Genomic DNA, 14,842 nt, shown 5'->3' with positions numbered 1-14,842 from the left:
CTTGTGAGGACTCATTACCTTAAGAATACAAGGATCCAGTCTTCCAGCCTGTGCTCCGTCTACATACACTTCTGCTGTCCACCCCTGACATAATACTTAGGAAAATTTGATTATTACTTTAGGTTAGCAGTAGTATGACTGTTGTTGTAACTATTTTCTAACTCTTACTCTTCTGCTGTGGCTTCGCATGTGGATCTACCTGAATTGCTCTTTTTCATCTCTTAACTAACAAATTCCCAACTCTATTTTTGATCATTGGATATCTCCATATAAAAGTATTTATTTTCTTTTTTATGATTAAGAAACTATGTATTTCATTTTTAAATTTTTCCTAAGCAATATTATTGATGATTTTTCTGTCTACTCAGAAGATAGGTGATCTACAGAAGAGAGAAACCACACCACACTGAAAGATTCCCAGTTTGAAAAGGCTCTTTGTTTAGAAATGTTATTTGCTTCCCTATTTAAAATTAGAGAGAGACAAGAGGGAAGTCCACCTTCAGTAGCTTTTCCATCTCAGTGGTGGCACAACTGAATTGGTTGCACAAACCAAATATATAGAAGACAGCTTTAAATTTCATTTTTAAAAATTATGTCTCATGCCTTATCCATTAGCAATGATCTAATGGCTCTTGCTCTCCACCACTTACACTGGTACTGGTAAAGATGACTATAGTACCTAATGCATGTACTGCTTATGATGATGTCTTAACCCCTCTCTCCTTGTTTCCATTCTAGTCCTACTTTAATCCATTTTCCTCATGGCAGACAGAATACTCTTTTTGAGATATAAAAGTGGTTATTTCACTGTCCATCTTAAATATTCCTTAGGCCGTCTGTTAAATTACAATAAAGCCAGGAAGCAGCACCATGATACAGAGACTACCTACTTGTCTGACCGAATACCATTTTCACCCTTGCTCACTGAATCCTTGATAAATATGCACTGGCATTCTCCGTGTTCCTTAGAGATGCTCACCTCTTTGCTGGCCTTTGCATTCCATTTACCTGGAAGACTGGTGAACCAGATCCTCACATGACAGACTCCTTTTCATTTGGGTCTCAGTTCATATATTACTTCTTTGAGTAGGGCACTGCCAACTTCCCATCTAAACCAGCTTCCCCAGTCCCTCAATTCTGTTGTTCTGTTTCTTTTTTCCTGGTATTATTACTCTCTGAATGAAGATTACTTATTTCTTTGTTTTTTTTTTTTAGTCTTTCCCTACATTAGAATGTAAGGTTAATGAGGGCTATCTTGTTTGTTGTATTCTCATTATCTAGAACATATATATATATATATATTATATATATATATATAAACAAACAAGCATATTTGTTTTATTTACTACATATAATGTTCATATATTTAATAATAACATATTTCTTCACTGAGGAAAGCAATAAAGGGGTCCCAAATGCTCCCTTCCTGCCTTTCGGAATGCATGCCTGGTTATGTTTGCACAGGTTCAATAGAAACCCAGTTTTCTGTCCCCAGTGCGCTAAGCGGTATGAGCTTGTTCCAGTCCAGTACACCACATCTTAGAACAATATAAAAATCCCACCTTCAGGCAAAGGACAGGAACACTGTGGGTAGTATCCAGATACTGCTTGAAACTGAATTTCCTTTAGCTGATCTTCACTTCTTGAGATCCTGTCATTTCTCTTATTGGATGAAAAAGAATCAAAGTGTAACCTTAATCCTAGAGCACATAAATGGCCTTATACAGCTAAATGGTTACCTTCTCTCAATCAGAGTTTGCAGAATGAATTTTAAAAATAAGTAAGGAAAGGGGGTGGGAAAGATTATGACTTACATTCTGACTGTTGATACCATGGTCTTCTCTCATGTCTGTGATGAAGGCACTTGATACAGCAGCTTAGTAGTGTGGCTTAATGGTCTTTAAGTACCTGATATTGAGAGTGATTCCAAGAAAGCAGGCATTTTTTTGTGTGTGTGGTTGCTTTTTAAGATATGCGGTTGGAGAGGGAAGAGACCCAAGAACAGAGAGGAGCCTTAGAAAACAACATCGTTCCCATGGTTGCTGAGAATATCTAGTGACTTCTTTGCTGTAAAACCTTTGTGCAACATACAGAATAGGATTGATTCTGACCGCTTGGTATGTATGTCTGTTTTGCAGAGGACAGAAAGTGGGCTCCGATTCAGCTGACTGTATTTTTTTTTTTCAGAGAGCTATATAGATGGGCTGTGGAATTAGCAGATCTTGGGGGAAGTCCAAGAGCAGAGAGATGTTGTTTCACCCTTCAGAGGAGAGCCTAGTTGTACCAGTTACTCTATCATGGGCCCACTAGAGCAAAGAACCCAGGTCTCCCTTACTTAGGTCTGCTCCTGCTAGAAAGGTTTGGACGCAAGACCCATTTGGAAGCTGAGCAAATTCACCACAAAAACAGGCAAATACAATTTGCAACCATTGAAAGGACTCAGGTAATTGAGGACAAGAAGCCCAGCTGAACAATTCACCAGATGTTTCCTGTTGAGGAAGAACCAACAGAAGCAAGGAAAGGAATATATTACATGTACCTAGGTCTTCTAAATATAAATCTATGTTCTTTTCATTTTGCAATTCTGATTTATCTTATGTTGTTTCTTGAGAACCTTGACATCATATTTTGACACATCTTTTGGATTTTTTTTTTCAAGTACTTTTTCACTGTATTGTTCTGTATTGCATTTCACAATACATTTGTGCACTTCTTGTTTACTGTATTCTCATTATCTAGAACATATACATAAACAAACAAGTATATTTGTTTTATTTAGTATTTATAACATTCATATATTTAATAATATTTCTTCACTGAGGAAATTCTTCAGTTACTGACAATGGCAGTAAAGTTTTTCATCATCTTTTCCTTTATATTGTGTGCATTTATTAGCTAGAATGCTTCACTTACCATTCTTAACTCTTGCCTGCTCTCTCTCCCTCTCGCTTGGCTGTGCTCATTTTCTGTGTTGATTCAGTTTTACCCCTCTGGAAATTGGTGTTGCTTTATGCTGGTTGGAAAAGGTGGCACAATAATTGTTTTTTAGGACTATTATAGTCTAATATGATTAAATACCCAGAAAGAATAGTATGCAGAGTGTTTTTTACAAGATTAAATTTTGGAGGAGCTAGAAACTGCAAGTCAAATAAAAGAATAACTTGTTTTGAAAAGGTATACAGCGATATTGTATACTCTCTACAAAGAGCTTCAAGAAAATTACTAAGACTGTAGCTTGTTAAAAAATTCAGTTGGAATCATCACAGCATTTTCATTTGGGGGAAAAAATAGAACTTGTAGAAGTGATTTTCTTACAAGGAAATGTCTTTCTTTCTAAAACAAAACTCTAGAATTCAACATTTTTAAAATAAAACAAAATGCGGCAGCCACTAAATAATTGGTGTAATATTTTGAATAAATTAAATATTTTAAATCCACAAAAGGATCAAAATTGAATTGAGCATCTGCTAATTCAGAGCATGTTAAAGAAGGCTTCTATCCTTGCCTACTATTTCATTGAAATGTTTCTTTAATTTTTGTTTACCATTACATTATGTGAACAAGTGTAGGGATTTAGTCATTTACGTTCATTTTAACTCCCTTGGATCAGAACTTCCCTCCACTGTCTCCCCAGAACCTACATTAGTGTCTGCTGCTTACTTGCTGCTCAGAAATGAACTGACTACATAAAAGAATGATTTATGTTAGCAAAACTCCTTCAGGCACTTAAAAACATCTAGCAGGTTAAATGCATACCTACCTTGAATATATACATTTTCCATGTCCAGAGGAAGGCCTGAAACTGTTAGGTTATTGGTAAAAATATCACCCACAGGTCCTATATCCTATCAACTCTTTTTGTGCACAGAATGTGCACACTTTTCTCCCAGTGATTAACATTTTGGGCACATTAGACCATACCAAGAATCATCAATTATGTGTTAACCAAGAGTTATGTACTTTTAAATATAGGTGGATAACTTGCTGAAGTACTAAATCAATACCTATTTTGGCTTTAAATGAAATAAAGCTCCTATATTATGTGCACAATATTTTGCCAAGAAAATTTATTGAATAGTTACTATACATAGACAAATGGAACTTGTTAGAATTACAAATCAAATCTTTCATTTAATATTATCTAAATACCTACTATCCTGAATTTACCCTGAAGAGTGGTTGATTTTCTAGGTGAGGATGGGTGAAAGTATAACACCAAATACGTAAGTTCTTTGTTGCTTGCTCACAAGGTCTAGGCTCTTAAAAGCTGGTGTATCAGTGGTCAAAGTTTAATAAAGTCAAATAAAACAAGATAAAAAATGAGCCTTTCAATACTCTTGCCAAATGTCTACATAATATCTGTATCCAGATTATCTTACGCTCTGATGATCTTTGTGTAGTGGACAATATGACTTTAGTAATGGGAAAACAAGAGAAAACATTGTTTAGTTACAGGAATTTACAGTCTTAAACTCAAGAGTTTAAGATACAAAGCCCACAACATTTTGACTTTGTGATATTCAATCTTCTTTGATGAGTAAGCTTTATAAAGCCTTTATATAAAACTTATGCAGAGTCATGCACCAAGCAGATGCTTAATAAATCTTAATTGACTGCTCTTTGCCTACATTTTGATAATGAGTTTTTTCTGGTTCCAAGCCTGAGCTGATTAAAACTCGCCCTGTGTTGGCTAAAAGATGTTATCTAATAGCATGTTTTGTTTTGCTAAATAATATCCACCACAGCACTAATTGTTTTCTGAAATAGTTTCCTACCCATTCAAACTTAGTTGCAGGTCTGATATGGAACAGGACCCAACACTTCCCACACCTTTTTATTTACTCCTCCAGTAAAAGTGCCCTAATCTGTTTGTAGGCGCTGAGAAGATTCCAGTTCTCTTTGTGATGGCCCAGAAAGGCTACAGAGTACACATCATTTCCCTCTGATGTTTTCTGAAGGTCTTGGCATTTCCAGAGCTGAGTATACATTCACATGTTACCAGTGGCTATAATCAGTTTTAAATGTGTAGCACCAGTGCCTGCTGGAGCCTCAGAGGAAGGAATTTGGCAGAAAATGGTCCCTCACTGCACCACCAGGTAGCCTGTCTACACCTGCCATTACCTGACATCTATAAGCAAGTGAAATAATCCTCCCAATTTGTATTTGGGCAAAATGCCATCATAACAGATGGACTTGAGTGTACGTAACTGAGAAATTATGCATATACATTGAATATGCAGACTATGAGCATAAGTCCTTTCTAGGAACATCCAAACATCTGTCGTCTCTGAGCTTTTGAATATACTGTTTACAACATATGGCGTCACAGTGGGAGGGCCTTGTCAGAGAGAGGCAAAAAGCAGCACTCATGAATTTCATGGAAATTATTTCATAGGGGGACTTTGCCTCATCTTGGACAAAAGGAACATGTAAAATTATTTTTAATATCTTTGCTATTATTTCAAATAACAAAGTTTTTTTATTATTTATTTTGTTATTTATTTAAAGATGGGGTTTCACCATGATGGCCAGGCTGGTCTTGAACTCCTGACCTCAGATGATCCACCCACCTCGGCCTCCCAAAGTGCTAGGATTACAGGCATGAACCACCACACCTGGCTATTATTGCAAAGTTTTAAAACTTACTTTGGTAGCAAAAAAGCAAGTTATTTGGATATTATAGGAAAATATATTTAAAATTCAGTTCAGTTATAAAAAGAATATCTAAGAGGCCAGGCACAGTGTCTCATGCCTGTAATCCCAGCATTTCGTGAGGCTAAGGTGGTCATTTCTCTTGAGCTCAGGCGTTGGAGACCAGCTTGGCCAACATGGCAAAACCCTGTCTGTACCAAAAATACAAAAATTTAGCCAGACTTGGTGGCCTGTGCCTGTGATCCCAGCTACACAGGGGACCAGGGTGGGAGAATCTGTTGAGCCTGGGAGGTGGAGCTTGTAGTGAGCTGTGACCATGCTACTGCACTCCAGCCTGGGCGACACAGAGAGACTCCATCTCACAATAATTTAAAAACAAGTTGTGTATGATATGCATGTGCTATTTAAGCCACAGTAGATTCTTTAAATGTTGACTATAACTTGAGTCCTTTCTGTCTGAAATCAAAGCCACGGATCAAACTAATAATCATTTTTAAAGCAACTTTATAATTCATCTTGCAAGGGGAATTTTTGTAGAGTGTGTATATTTTATTTACTCCAGGTATATGCCAGAACAGTCAAGCATTCTTTACTCTTTGAAGTGTGGAATTCCAGTAATTGGTAATCTTATCTAACATACCATTCCTCAGCAAACTGACACAAGAACAGAAAATGAAACACCGCATATTCTCACTCATAGGTGGGTGATGAAAAATGAGAACACATGGACACAGAAAGGGGAGTACTAAACACTGGGGTCTATTGGGGGGAAAAGGGGAGGGCCAGTGGGAGGGGGAGATGGGGAGGGATAGCCTGGGGAGAAATGCCAAATGTGGGTGAAGGGGAGAAGAAAAGCAAAGCACACTGCCATGTGTGTACCTACGCAACTGTCTTGCATGCTCTGCTCATGTACCCCAAAACCTAAAATCCAATAAAAATTAAAAAAAAAAAAAAAAGATTTATCCCTAGATATAGCTTACTTTTTTTTTTTTTTTTACAAGTGGAGAATTATCTTCATAATCTGAGTAGGCCTAGGGATTATTAATTATTTAAATTTTGTAATATTCTAGTTTTCCAGACAAATGAAATACATATGTTAATTTGTCTTTTATTATGTATTGATTTTTAAAGACTGGAAATTAATATTTTCACTTTGTTCATTCTGAATGGCCATAACTTTATTTTGTCTCTTGTATCCTTATTTACATACTTAGGTAAATATTTGTCTCTCTCTAACTCTTTATCACTACAGGGTGTTTTAATACTAAAGTAATAAATAAAACAATACTAAAATAATATTATATAAGCATAAATTATCATCTTTACCATTTATAAACTCATATTTTTACTTTTTAATGGATACCTATGTTAGCAAATTAAACATAACCATTATAAATGCTACAAAACTATAATTACTCAGTCATAGGTATTGTATGACTCTCAAATATTAGAACTCAGTGCTACTCTAGTGAACTAATGTATATTTCTGTTGATTGGAATATTTTGTTTACTCAGATCTTTAAGGTGTTATATAACCAAAGCATTAGTAGCACATGCAACAGATAAACATCAACAGGATGTCCTAGCTTCATTTAGACTCATGTGCTACTGAATGAAGGTTAATTCAAAGTTAGACTTATGTTTAAGAAAGGATTGGAAAAAAGCACTATAATATAGAACTTTGAGAGTTTAGAAGATTATATATGTTATAAGAATAATGCACAGGAACTCATTTTGGACAAAGGTACCAAGAACATACATTAGGGAAAAGACAGTGTCTTTAATAAATGGTGCTGGGAAAACTGGATAACCATATTAGGAAGAATGAATCTGGACTCCTATCTCTCACCACGTACAAAAATAAAATCAAAATAGAAGACTTAACTGTAAGACCTCAAACTATGAAACTACTGAAAGAAGACATTGAGGAAGCTGTCTGTGACACTGGTTTGAGCAAAGATTTATTGAGTAATACTTCAAAAAGTACAGGCAACTAAAACAAAAAATGGATAAATGAGATCACAGTAAGCTAAAAGGCTTCTGCACAGCAAAGGAGACAAGCAACCAAGTGAAGAGACAATACACAGAATAGAAGAAAATATTTGCAAATTACCTATCTGGCAAGGGATTAATTACCAGAATATATAAGGAGCTCAAACAACTCAATAGGAAAAAAGCAAATAATCTGGGTTTAAAATGGTCAAAAGATCTGAATACACATTTCTCAAAAGAAGACATACAAATTGCCAACTGGTGTATGAAAAAAAGTTCAACATTATTAATCATCAGAGAAATGCAACTCAAAACTACAATGAGATATCAACTCACCCCAGTCAAAATGGCTTTTATCCAAAAGACAAGCAATAACAAATGCTGGCAAGGAATTGCAGAAAGGGGAATCCTCATATACTGTTTGGTAAGAATGTAAATTTGTACAACCACTAGGGAGTACAGTATGGAGGTTCCTACAACACTAAAAATGGAACTACCATATGATCTAGCAGTTCCACTGATAGGTAACAATATCCAAAAGAAAAAAATAAGCCAATCAGTATATCAAAGAGATATCTGCACTCCCATGTTTGGAATTAGTCTAAGCTTCATCAATGGATAAATGAATAAAGAAAATGTGGTTGGAATACACAATGGAATATTATTTGGCCAGAAAAAGAATAAAATCTTGTCATTTGCAACAATGTAGATGGAACAAGTCATTCAGTTAAGCACAGAAACACATATTTTACATGTCCTCACTTACATGTGAGAGCTAAAAATTAAAACAATTGAACTGATGGAGATAGAGTAGAGCAATGGTTACCGGAGACCAGGAAGAATTGTGGGAGGGAGACAGGAAAGCTGGGGATAGTTAATGGGTGCAAAAATACAGTTAGATAGAATGAATAAGATCTAGTATTTGGTAGCACAACAGAGTGAATATAGTCAATAATAGTTTGTTATATATTATAAAATCTCTAAAAGAGTGGAATTTGAATGTTTCTAACACAAAGAATGACAAATGCTTAAGGTGATTGATACCCCACTTATCCTGATGTGATTATTACAATCATATGCCTATATCAAACATCACATTTAATCCATATATATATACACATACACACACATATTACACACCCATAGTAATGAAAAATAAAATTTTAATAGCAAAAAATATAATGCACAGAATATGTTCAGTCTAGACAATATTTAAGAGTTCAACTATCCCTAGATTTGGACATTTTAAAAAATGTTTTCATACAGGCACAATGGCTCATACCTGTAATCCCAGCACCTTGTGATCCACCTACCTTAGCCTAGGCTGAGGTAGGTGGATCACAAGGTAAGGAGTTGAAGACCAGCCTGGCCAAGATGGTGAAACCCAGACTCTACTAAAAATACAAAAATTATCCAGGTGCAGTGGCAGGCTTGCCACTTGAGAGGCCGAGGCAGAAGAATTGCTTGAACCCAGGTGGCAAAGGTTGCAGTCAACCAAGATTGTGCTACTGCACTCCAGCCTGGGGGATAGAGTGAAACTCCATCTCAAAAAATAAAATAAAATAATGTTTTCTTCTGTATTTATTTGAAGTATTTTGGTGTCTCATTGCTACAAATCGTGTGGTACATATATTTTGATTATTTAATCAGGAAAACCAACATTTATTAAAAATCTGGGTAATTTAACATTTAATGATACAAATATTTTAATTGATAAACCAACTAATTATCTTCTGTGATAAAAATTTGCATTAAAATTATGATGAGAAAATTTCTGTTTCTATACATAATTTTACTGTTTTCTTACATAGTCTGCATCCTTTAGTTATCACAAGTGTGTGTACTTGACACTCAGATGTCCTCCCTCAACCCAGGTCTGAATTTCTAAGATAAGCCTGAAGATCTCCCTGACATTTTAATAAGATTATCAAAACCAAATATAAATTCTCCACCTTCAATTTTTTTTCATTCCCCCCTTTCTCTGGCTAATAGGTCATTATCCTTCTAGCCATTTCTGCACCTAGAAACTCCAATTGTTTCTACTTTCTCATTCATACCTATTCATTTCCTACTAGAGCACTCTTAAACAGCCTGTGGTTACCCATATTCTCTCTCTCATACCCTACTACACACATGCACACACTAGCCTTTTCATTATTGCCATAATTTCTCTGTGTCAACCAATTTCTTCCAGTCTCTGGCTCAAAATATGGTTTGTGTTTGCCCATCTCCATGAGTCTTTGTTATTTTCTCATTAAGCAAAGTGTTGAAATAATTGGGCAACATACAATTTATTTTCTTTGAAATACTCATTGCTACCCTTTTTTGTCATCAGTAATCAGTTTCATGTTTATTCTCTGACCACTTAAAAGTAAAAGAATGACAAGCAGTCCAATTTAATCATACATAGTATAAAGTATGTTGAATGGGATAGGCTCAACTAGTATTACCATAAATGGATTTACCAAAGCTCTCAGCCTTGTGATCTTAGGAAGTTGATTTTACCAGCACTCTGTATATTAGTTTGGGTCCTCCACAAAGTAGATGTAAGAATGGGATTGAACATGTAAGAATTATATTGGGAAAATCTTCTTGTAACAAAAAAAAAAAAAGAGGGAGCCAAGGAAGGCTGGAGAGCCCTCAACCTACAATGTCTGACCTCAAGGAAAGAGAGGTAGAAGCCTTCTGGATTGCCCTGGTGCCATGAATTTATAAGGTAGGTTCAGCAGTGCTATTAAGGAATCCCCAGAGGCCAAGTTAGAGGAATCCTCTGTGGCCAGGAGTGGATCTGTGTTAGCATTTAACTGCATTTGGTTATCAGCTAGGAGAAGCTTTTGGGTAGCATAACCTTGGAAGCAATAGGACTTTAGAGCACAGCAACTGGAGCCTTTCGTCAATTACATCTGCAGTTGCTGGTCTGTATTCTCTTGGCCACCGCAACTCTGGGCGGTGATTTATATCTTAAAGCATAGCTCTCTAGCTAAACTCATAAGAAAATTGGTTATATTATATAAGTTGCTTTGCTTACACTAAGAATGAACATAACCTGCAATGTCAAATATTCATATTAATAAGAATAACAAATCCCCTCCATGTTAGTAGATTTCTGTCTAGGAGCTGAATTCCAATGCGGTTGAATTGATGAGCATGAACTCCGAACAAAGATTTAAATGAACAATTCAAATTGTGATGACACCAGGATATGACATTCAGATATATTCACCTCCAACTAAGGCTACATCTGCTCCAAGAAACCTTCAGATCACACATGGATCCAAGAACTCTCCCTCTAGGCAGGGCTGGAGAGAGGGTGCTGAAATATGTTCTTGAAGTGTATCTCTCATGTACCTTGCTGACCGGTCCCCTCTGCATTTGTTAGCTTTTGCACAAAACAAACCACCACAATACTTACTGGCATAAAGCACCGATTTATTATCTATTTCTCCAGATTCTTGGGTTGGCTCGGTGACTTTTCTCACTGCACCAGCTTGACTGGGACATGGTGGCTTAGGATGTCTGGAGTCTAACTCCTCACTCTCATGTTTAGGTATTCAAATAAGATGACAGGGAGAACAGAGATGACTGGAGCCTTTTCCAAGTGGTCTCTCATCTTCCAGAAAGCTAGCCTGGGCTTCTCCACCAGGTGGCATAAGGGTTTCCAGTGAGAAGAAAAGAAAAGCTTGAATATACAAGCACTTTTCAAATCTCTGCTTTGGTCATGGTATTTTAGCTAAGACAAATCCCAGACATGGCAAATCCCAGAGTCAGTATGGTAGAAACTATCTAAGGATGTGGAACAAATTGGATTAGTCTATGTCACCATCTGATTAGTATGTTGCTCTTCCTCTCTCTCCTCCTCAGCCTCCTTGACTTCATCCTTTTCCTCCTTTTCCTCATTCTCCTTCTTCATCTTCTTTATTATTATAAAATGAATAAGGTCACATCTACGTCCTTACATTTTCTGATTCTGGCATAAAAAAATTGATGCTTAAGGTACACTTCTATATATGTTGAATTGAATTGCAATATGTTAATTTTTATTCTAACCTTCAGTCTTGCCAGCAATGACAATCCATCTCTTTCTGCAACTCATAAGCACCCAAGTATCCTTGGGTTTTCCTCAGAGAAGAAGCTACAAAGATCCCCTTTGTAACTGGTAAACATTACATTGCAAAATTATGGGATTAATGTTTCATTTTGATGGTTCCTGGTGAGTTCACTCAGTAGTGGCAATTCATTATATTTCCTTATTCCAGTAAAATAATAGACATGTTTATTTTTAAGTTTAGTTGTTTCAATGAGAAAATTAGGAGGTATAAATTGAATAATAGGTGGCTTGTTAGAAACCATAATTTTCTACTCTATGGCTCTTCTGTCAGCTAACTGTGTTGAGCCTATTATCACTACAATCAGGTGCTGAAGAATATAAACATGAAAGCAACATGCTAAAAATAAAAAAAAATAAATAAGTGAAATGCTTCGGGGCTTTTTTCTTGTAATCTAGGCATTTTCTAGAACAGGAGCTGAAGCTGTGCCACAGAAATTCTTGTAGGCTGAATGCTTCTCTGCCGTGTTCTCGACAGATGTGTGTGAGTGACCTACCCAGTCTTCATTCATAGCACACATATGCAGAGCTACATTGGCATCGTTTGGTGCAGATGATACTGTTAATTTTTAGTCTCACTGCTAGGACTCAAATATCATTTCTGTTAGCCAAACCTCTAAAGAATTTCTAGTGTTAATTCCTGGACCCTTCTCCCTACCACTAGAAAAGCCACTAGATTGATGTCACTTAAACATACGTTTACAGAAAAATAATTGATCAAATTGGCTATTTGGCACAAATAACCAGTTACTCAGTTTTGTACTATTGAGCTAGGATATCTGTGTATGTGAGAGCGTGTGTGTGTGTGTGTGTGTGTGTGTGTGTGTTGGTTGATTAGTAATATCAGAAACAGGTTAGACTGGCACTTGCTTTTTGAAAGTAGCATTTACCTTTAATGATTCAGCTCCACTCTTTGGTCCTCTTGAATTGACCGGTATATTTCTGCCCTGATAAAGGAAAAAGTCCTTTTGACTTTGTCTGAATCTCTGGTTGTTATTGTGAGAGTTACCTTTTACTTTACCTCTCACTTTTCGTTTGCCCAATACTGGAACCCATGGAAAATTTGTTGTGTTTAAATATTTCACGTTGCAGCCAGACACTGTGGCTCATACCTATAACCCCAAGACTTTGGGAGGCTGAGGTGGCTGGATCACTTGAGGCCAGGAGTTCAAGACCAGCCTGACCAACATGACAAAACCCTGTCTCTACCAAAAATAGAAAAAATTAGCCAGGCATGGTGGCGTGCACCTGTAGTTCCAGCCACTCTGGACAGGAGAATCGCTTTAAGCCAGGAGGCGGAGGCTGCAGTGAGCCAAGATCATGCCACTGTACTCCAGCCTGAATGACAGAGAATTTTATTTGATTTCACTTACTTTGCAAAGAAATTGGAATCTTTTTGTATTAGAATGTGTTTTGCAGGATTCTGAACTGTTCAAGCTTTTAATTGAAGGCATTGGTTTGAAAAGAGGTAAAGTAAAAAATACTCATAGCCTTCACAGAACAACTGTATGATTAAATCATTCTCTTCCTTTTGTTATAATTGGCCTTTAAATCTCTAAAGGACAGAGATCTAAAATATTATTTCACATATTACATAAAAATTAGCTTAAGATATGCTAAGATATTTTTCAGATTCAGTTTGTTTATTGAAATTATACCTCAGATACTTTCAACCACCACTGTCAACATAGCCACTGTTTGCAACACTGAAATTAAAAATATCTCAAAAAAGAAAATAAATAAAAAATGAAAGTAAATAAATAAATATTTCACATCAAACTGTTTAGTTGGATTCCACAGCTGCTGGTTGTCTAAAGCAGGGACATATTATTGTACTTCTTTATGGTTGTATTACATGCTCAGTATCTACTCTGGGCCCTTGGGATTGCTGTTTTGTTTATGCATCAGAAGCTATTTGAATATCATGTAGTCATTCATAGTCTACACACATTCATGCGAATAAAGTTATTTTTTAGTAATCGTCTGTTAACAATCATAACTTTAATACATTCCAACTTCTTGTTTGATGTTGCTATCTCCCCTTTTCTAGCTAACACATCAAGTGATATCTCAGCAAATCTAATGTGATGTCCTGCTGAGTGCTTTCTTGATAAAAGAAGCAGTTTCAATTTTCCTACATAAAAACAGGAATTTAAAGTATGTATACTTTTTAATATCATTTTAGATTTTTGTATATAAGGTACCAGGAAACAAAAGAAAAAAATGATATGCTATTGTGTTTCATTCTGTTTTTTTTTTTTAATTTCCAGCTCTGTGAAGAGTATGTCCCATTGTTAACTCATCACATCATTTTTTTTCTCCAGGACTATAATGATGAAATTCGTCAGGAACAACTACGTGAATTATCTTACTTAAATGGCTCAGAAGAATCTGGTCGTGGCAGAGGTATTAGAGGCAGAGGGATCAGAATAGCTCCCACAGCTCCTTCAAGGTATATTCACTCTTACTTTAAATAAATTAAGGATGATGGCAGGCCTTTATTGTCCTTTATGTCATGATTATCACTAGCAGTAAACAACAACATTAGCCACAATCACTACCACCACAGCAAAAACAATAATGATGAAAGCTTATCAGGCACAGAAGAGCTTTACACATAACTCACCAAATTCTTCGTATTAGGAGATAAATAGCATCTGCAGGTGAGAAATTGAAGTAGAGAAATATGTTTGAAATTTACCTAGGGTCACATAGACAGTCTGACTCCAGAATTCACATTTTATACTCTTAACAACTACCCCTAGAAAATAGGGCAGCAAACCTGAGATTGTCTGCTTTCTTGTTCTGTCCCCTGAATTAGGGCACACAGAAGATACAACTATTCACCAGTTCAAACCAAGATAACCTTGCACTAAGAGAAAGCCATAAACTTTTTCTGTGCTTTAAATGGTCCTTGAATTGAATATAGTCTTGCTAGATAAGTAAGCAGGTAGATAGAGATACAGAGATAGATATAGATAATATCTATGCCATCAGCCCAGAAAGCTAGAAGAATACTTCTTGCATGGGTGATGGTAAAGGTATTTAAAGTTCAGAGGGTATTTATAGTTCCTCTTGGTGATCAGAGAGGAT

The 14,842-nt window shown here is 36.1% G+C and overlaps 1 protein-coding gene across 14 annotated transcripts in view; it reads left to right on the top strand.

Annotated features, from left to right (window-relative positions):
• KHDRBS2 (KH RNA binding domain containing, signal transduction associated 2) overlaps nucleotides 1-14,842 on the top strand; it is a 656,950-nt gene that overhangs the window by 387,263 nt on the left and 254,845 nt on the right. For all 14 annotated transcript variants that reach the window (XR_013534311.1, XR_013534313.1, XR_013534310.1 and 11 more), the window contains exon 5: nucleotides 14,074-14,201. Coding sequence is in view for 2 of the 14 variants with exons in the window: in XM_078369472.1 (XP_078225598.1) it covers nucleotides 14,074-14,201 (128 nt within the window). In the remaining 12 variants the exon portion in view is untranslated. The remainder of the gene's footprint in view (nucleotides 1-14,073; nucleotides 14,202-14,842) is intronic.

The sequence above is a fragment of the Callithrix jacchus genome, chromosome 4, assembly GCF_049354715.1.
Source record: "Callithrix jacchus isolate 240 chromosome 4, calJac240_pri, whole genome shotgun sequence".
NCBI classification, from domain to species: Eukaryota; Metazoa; Chordata; class Mammalia; order Primates; family Cebidae; genus Callithrix; species Callithrix jacchus.
The sequence above is the reverse complement of the archived record's forward strand: the minus strand, read 5'-3'. Positions and strand labels throughout refer to the sequence as shown.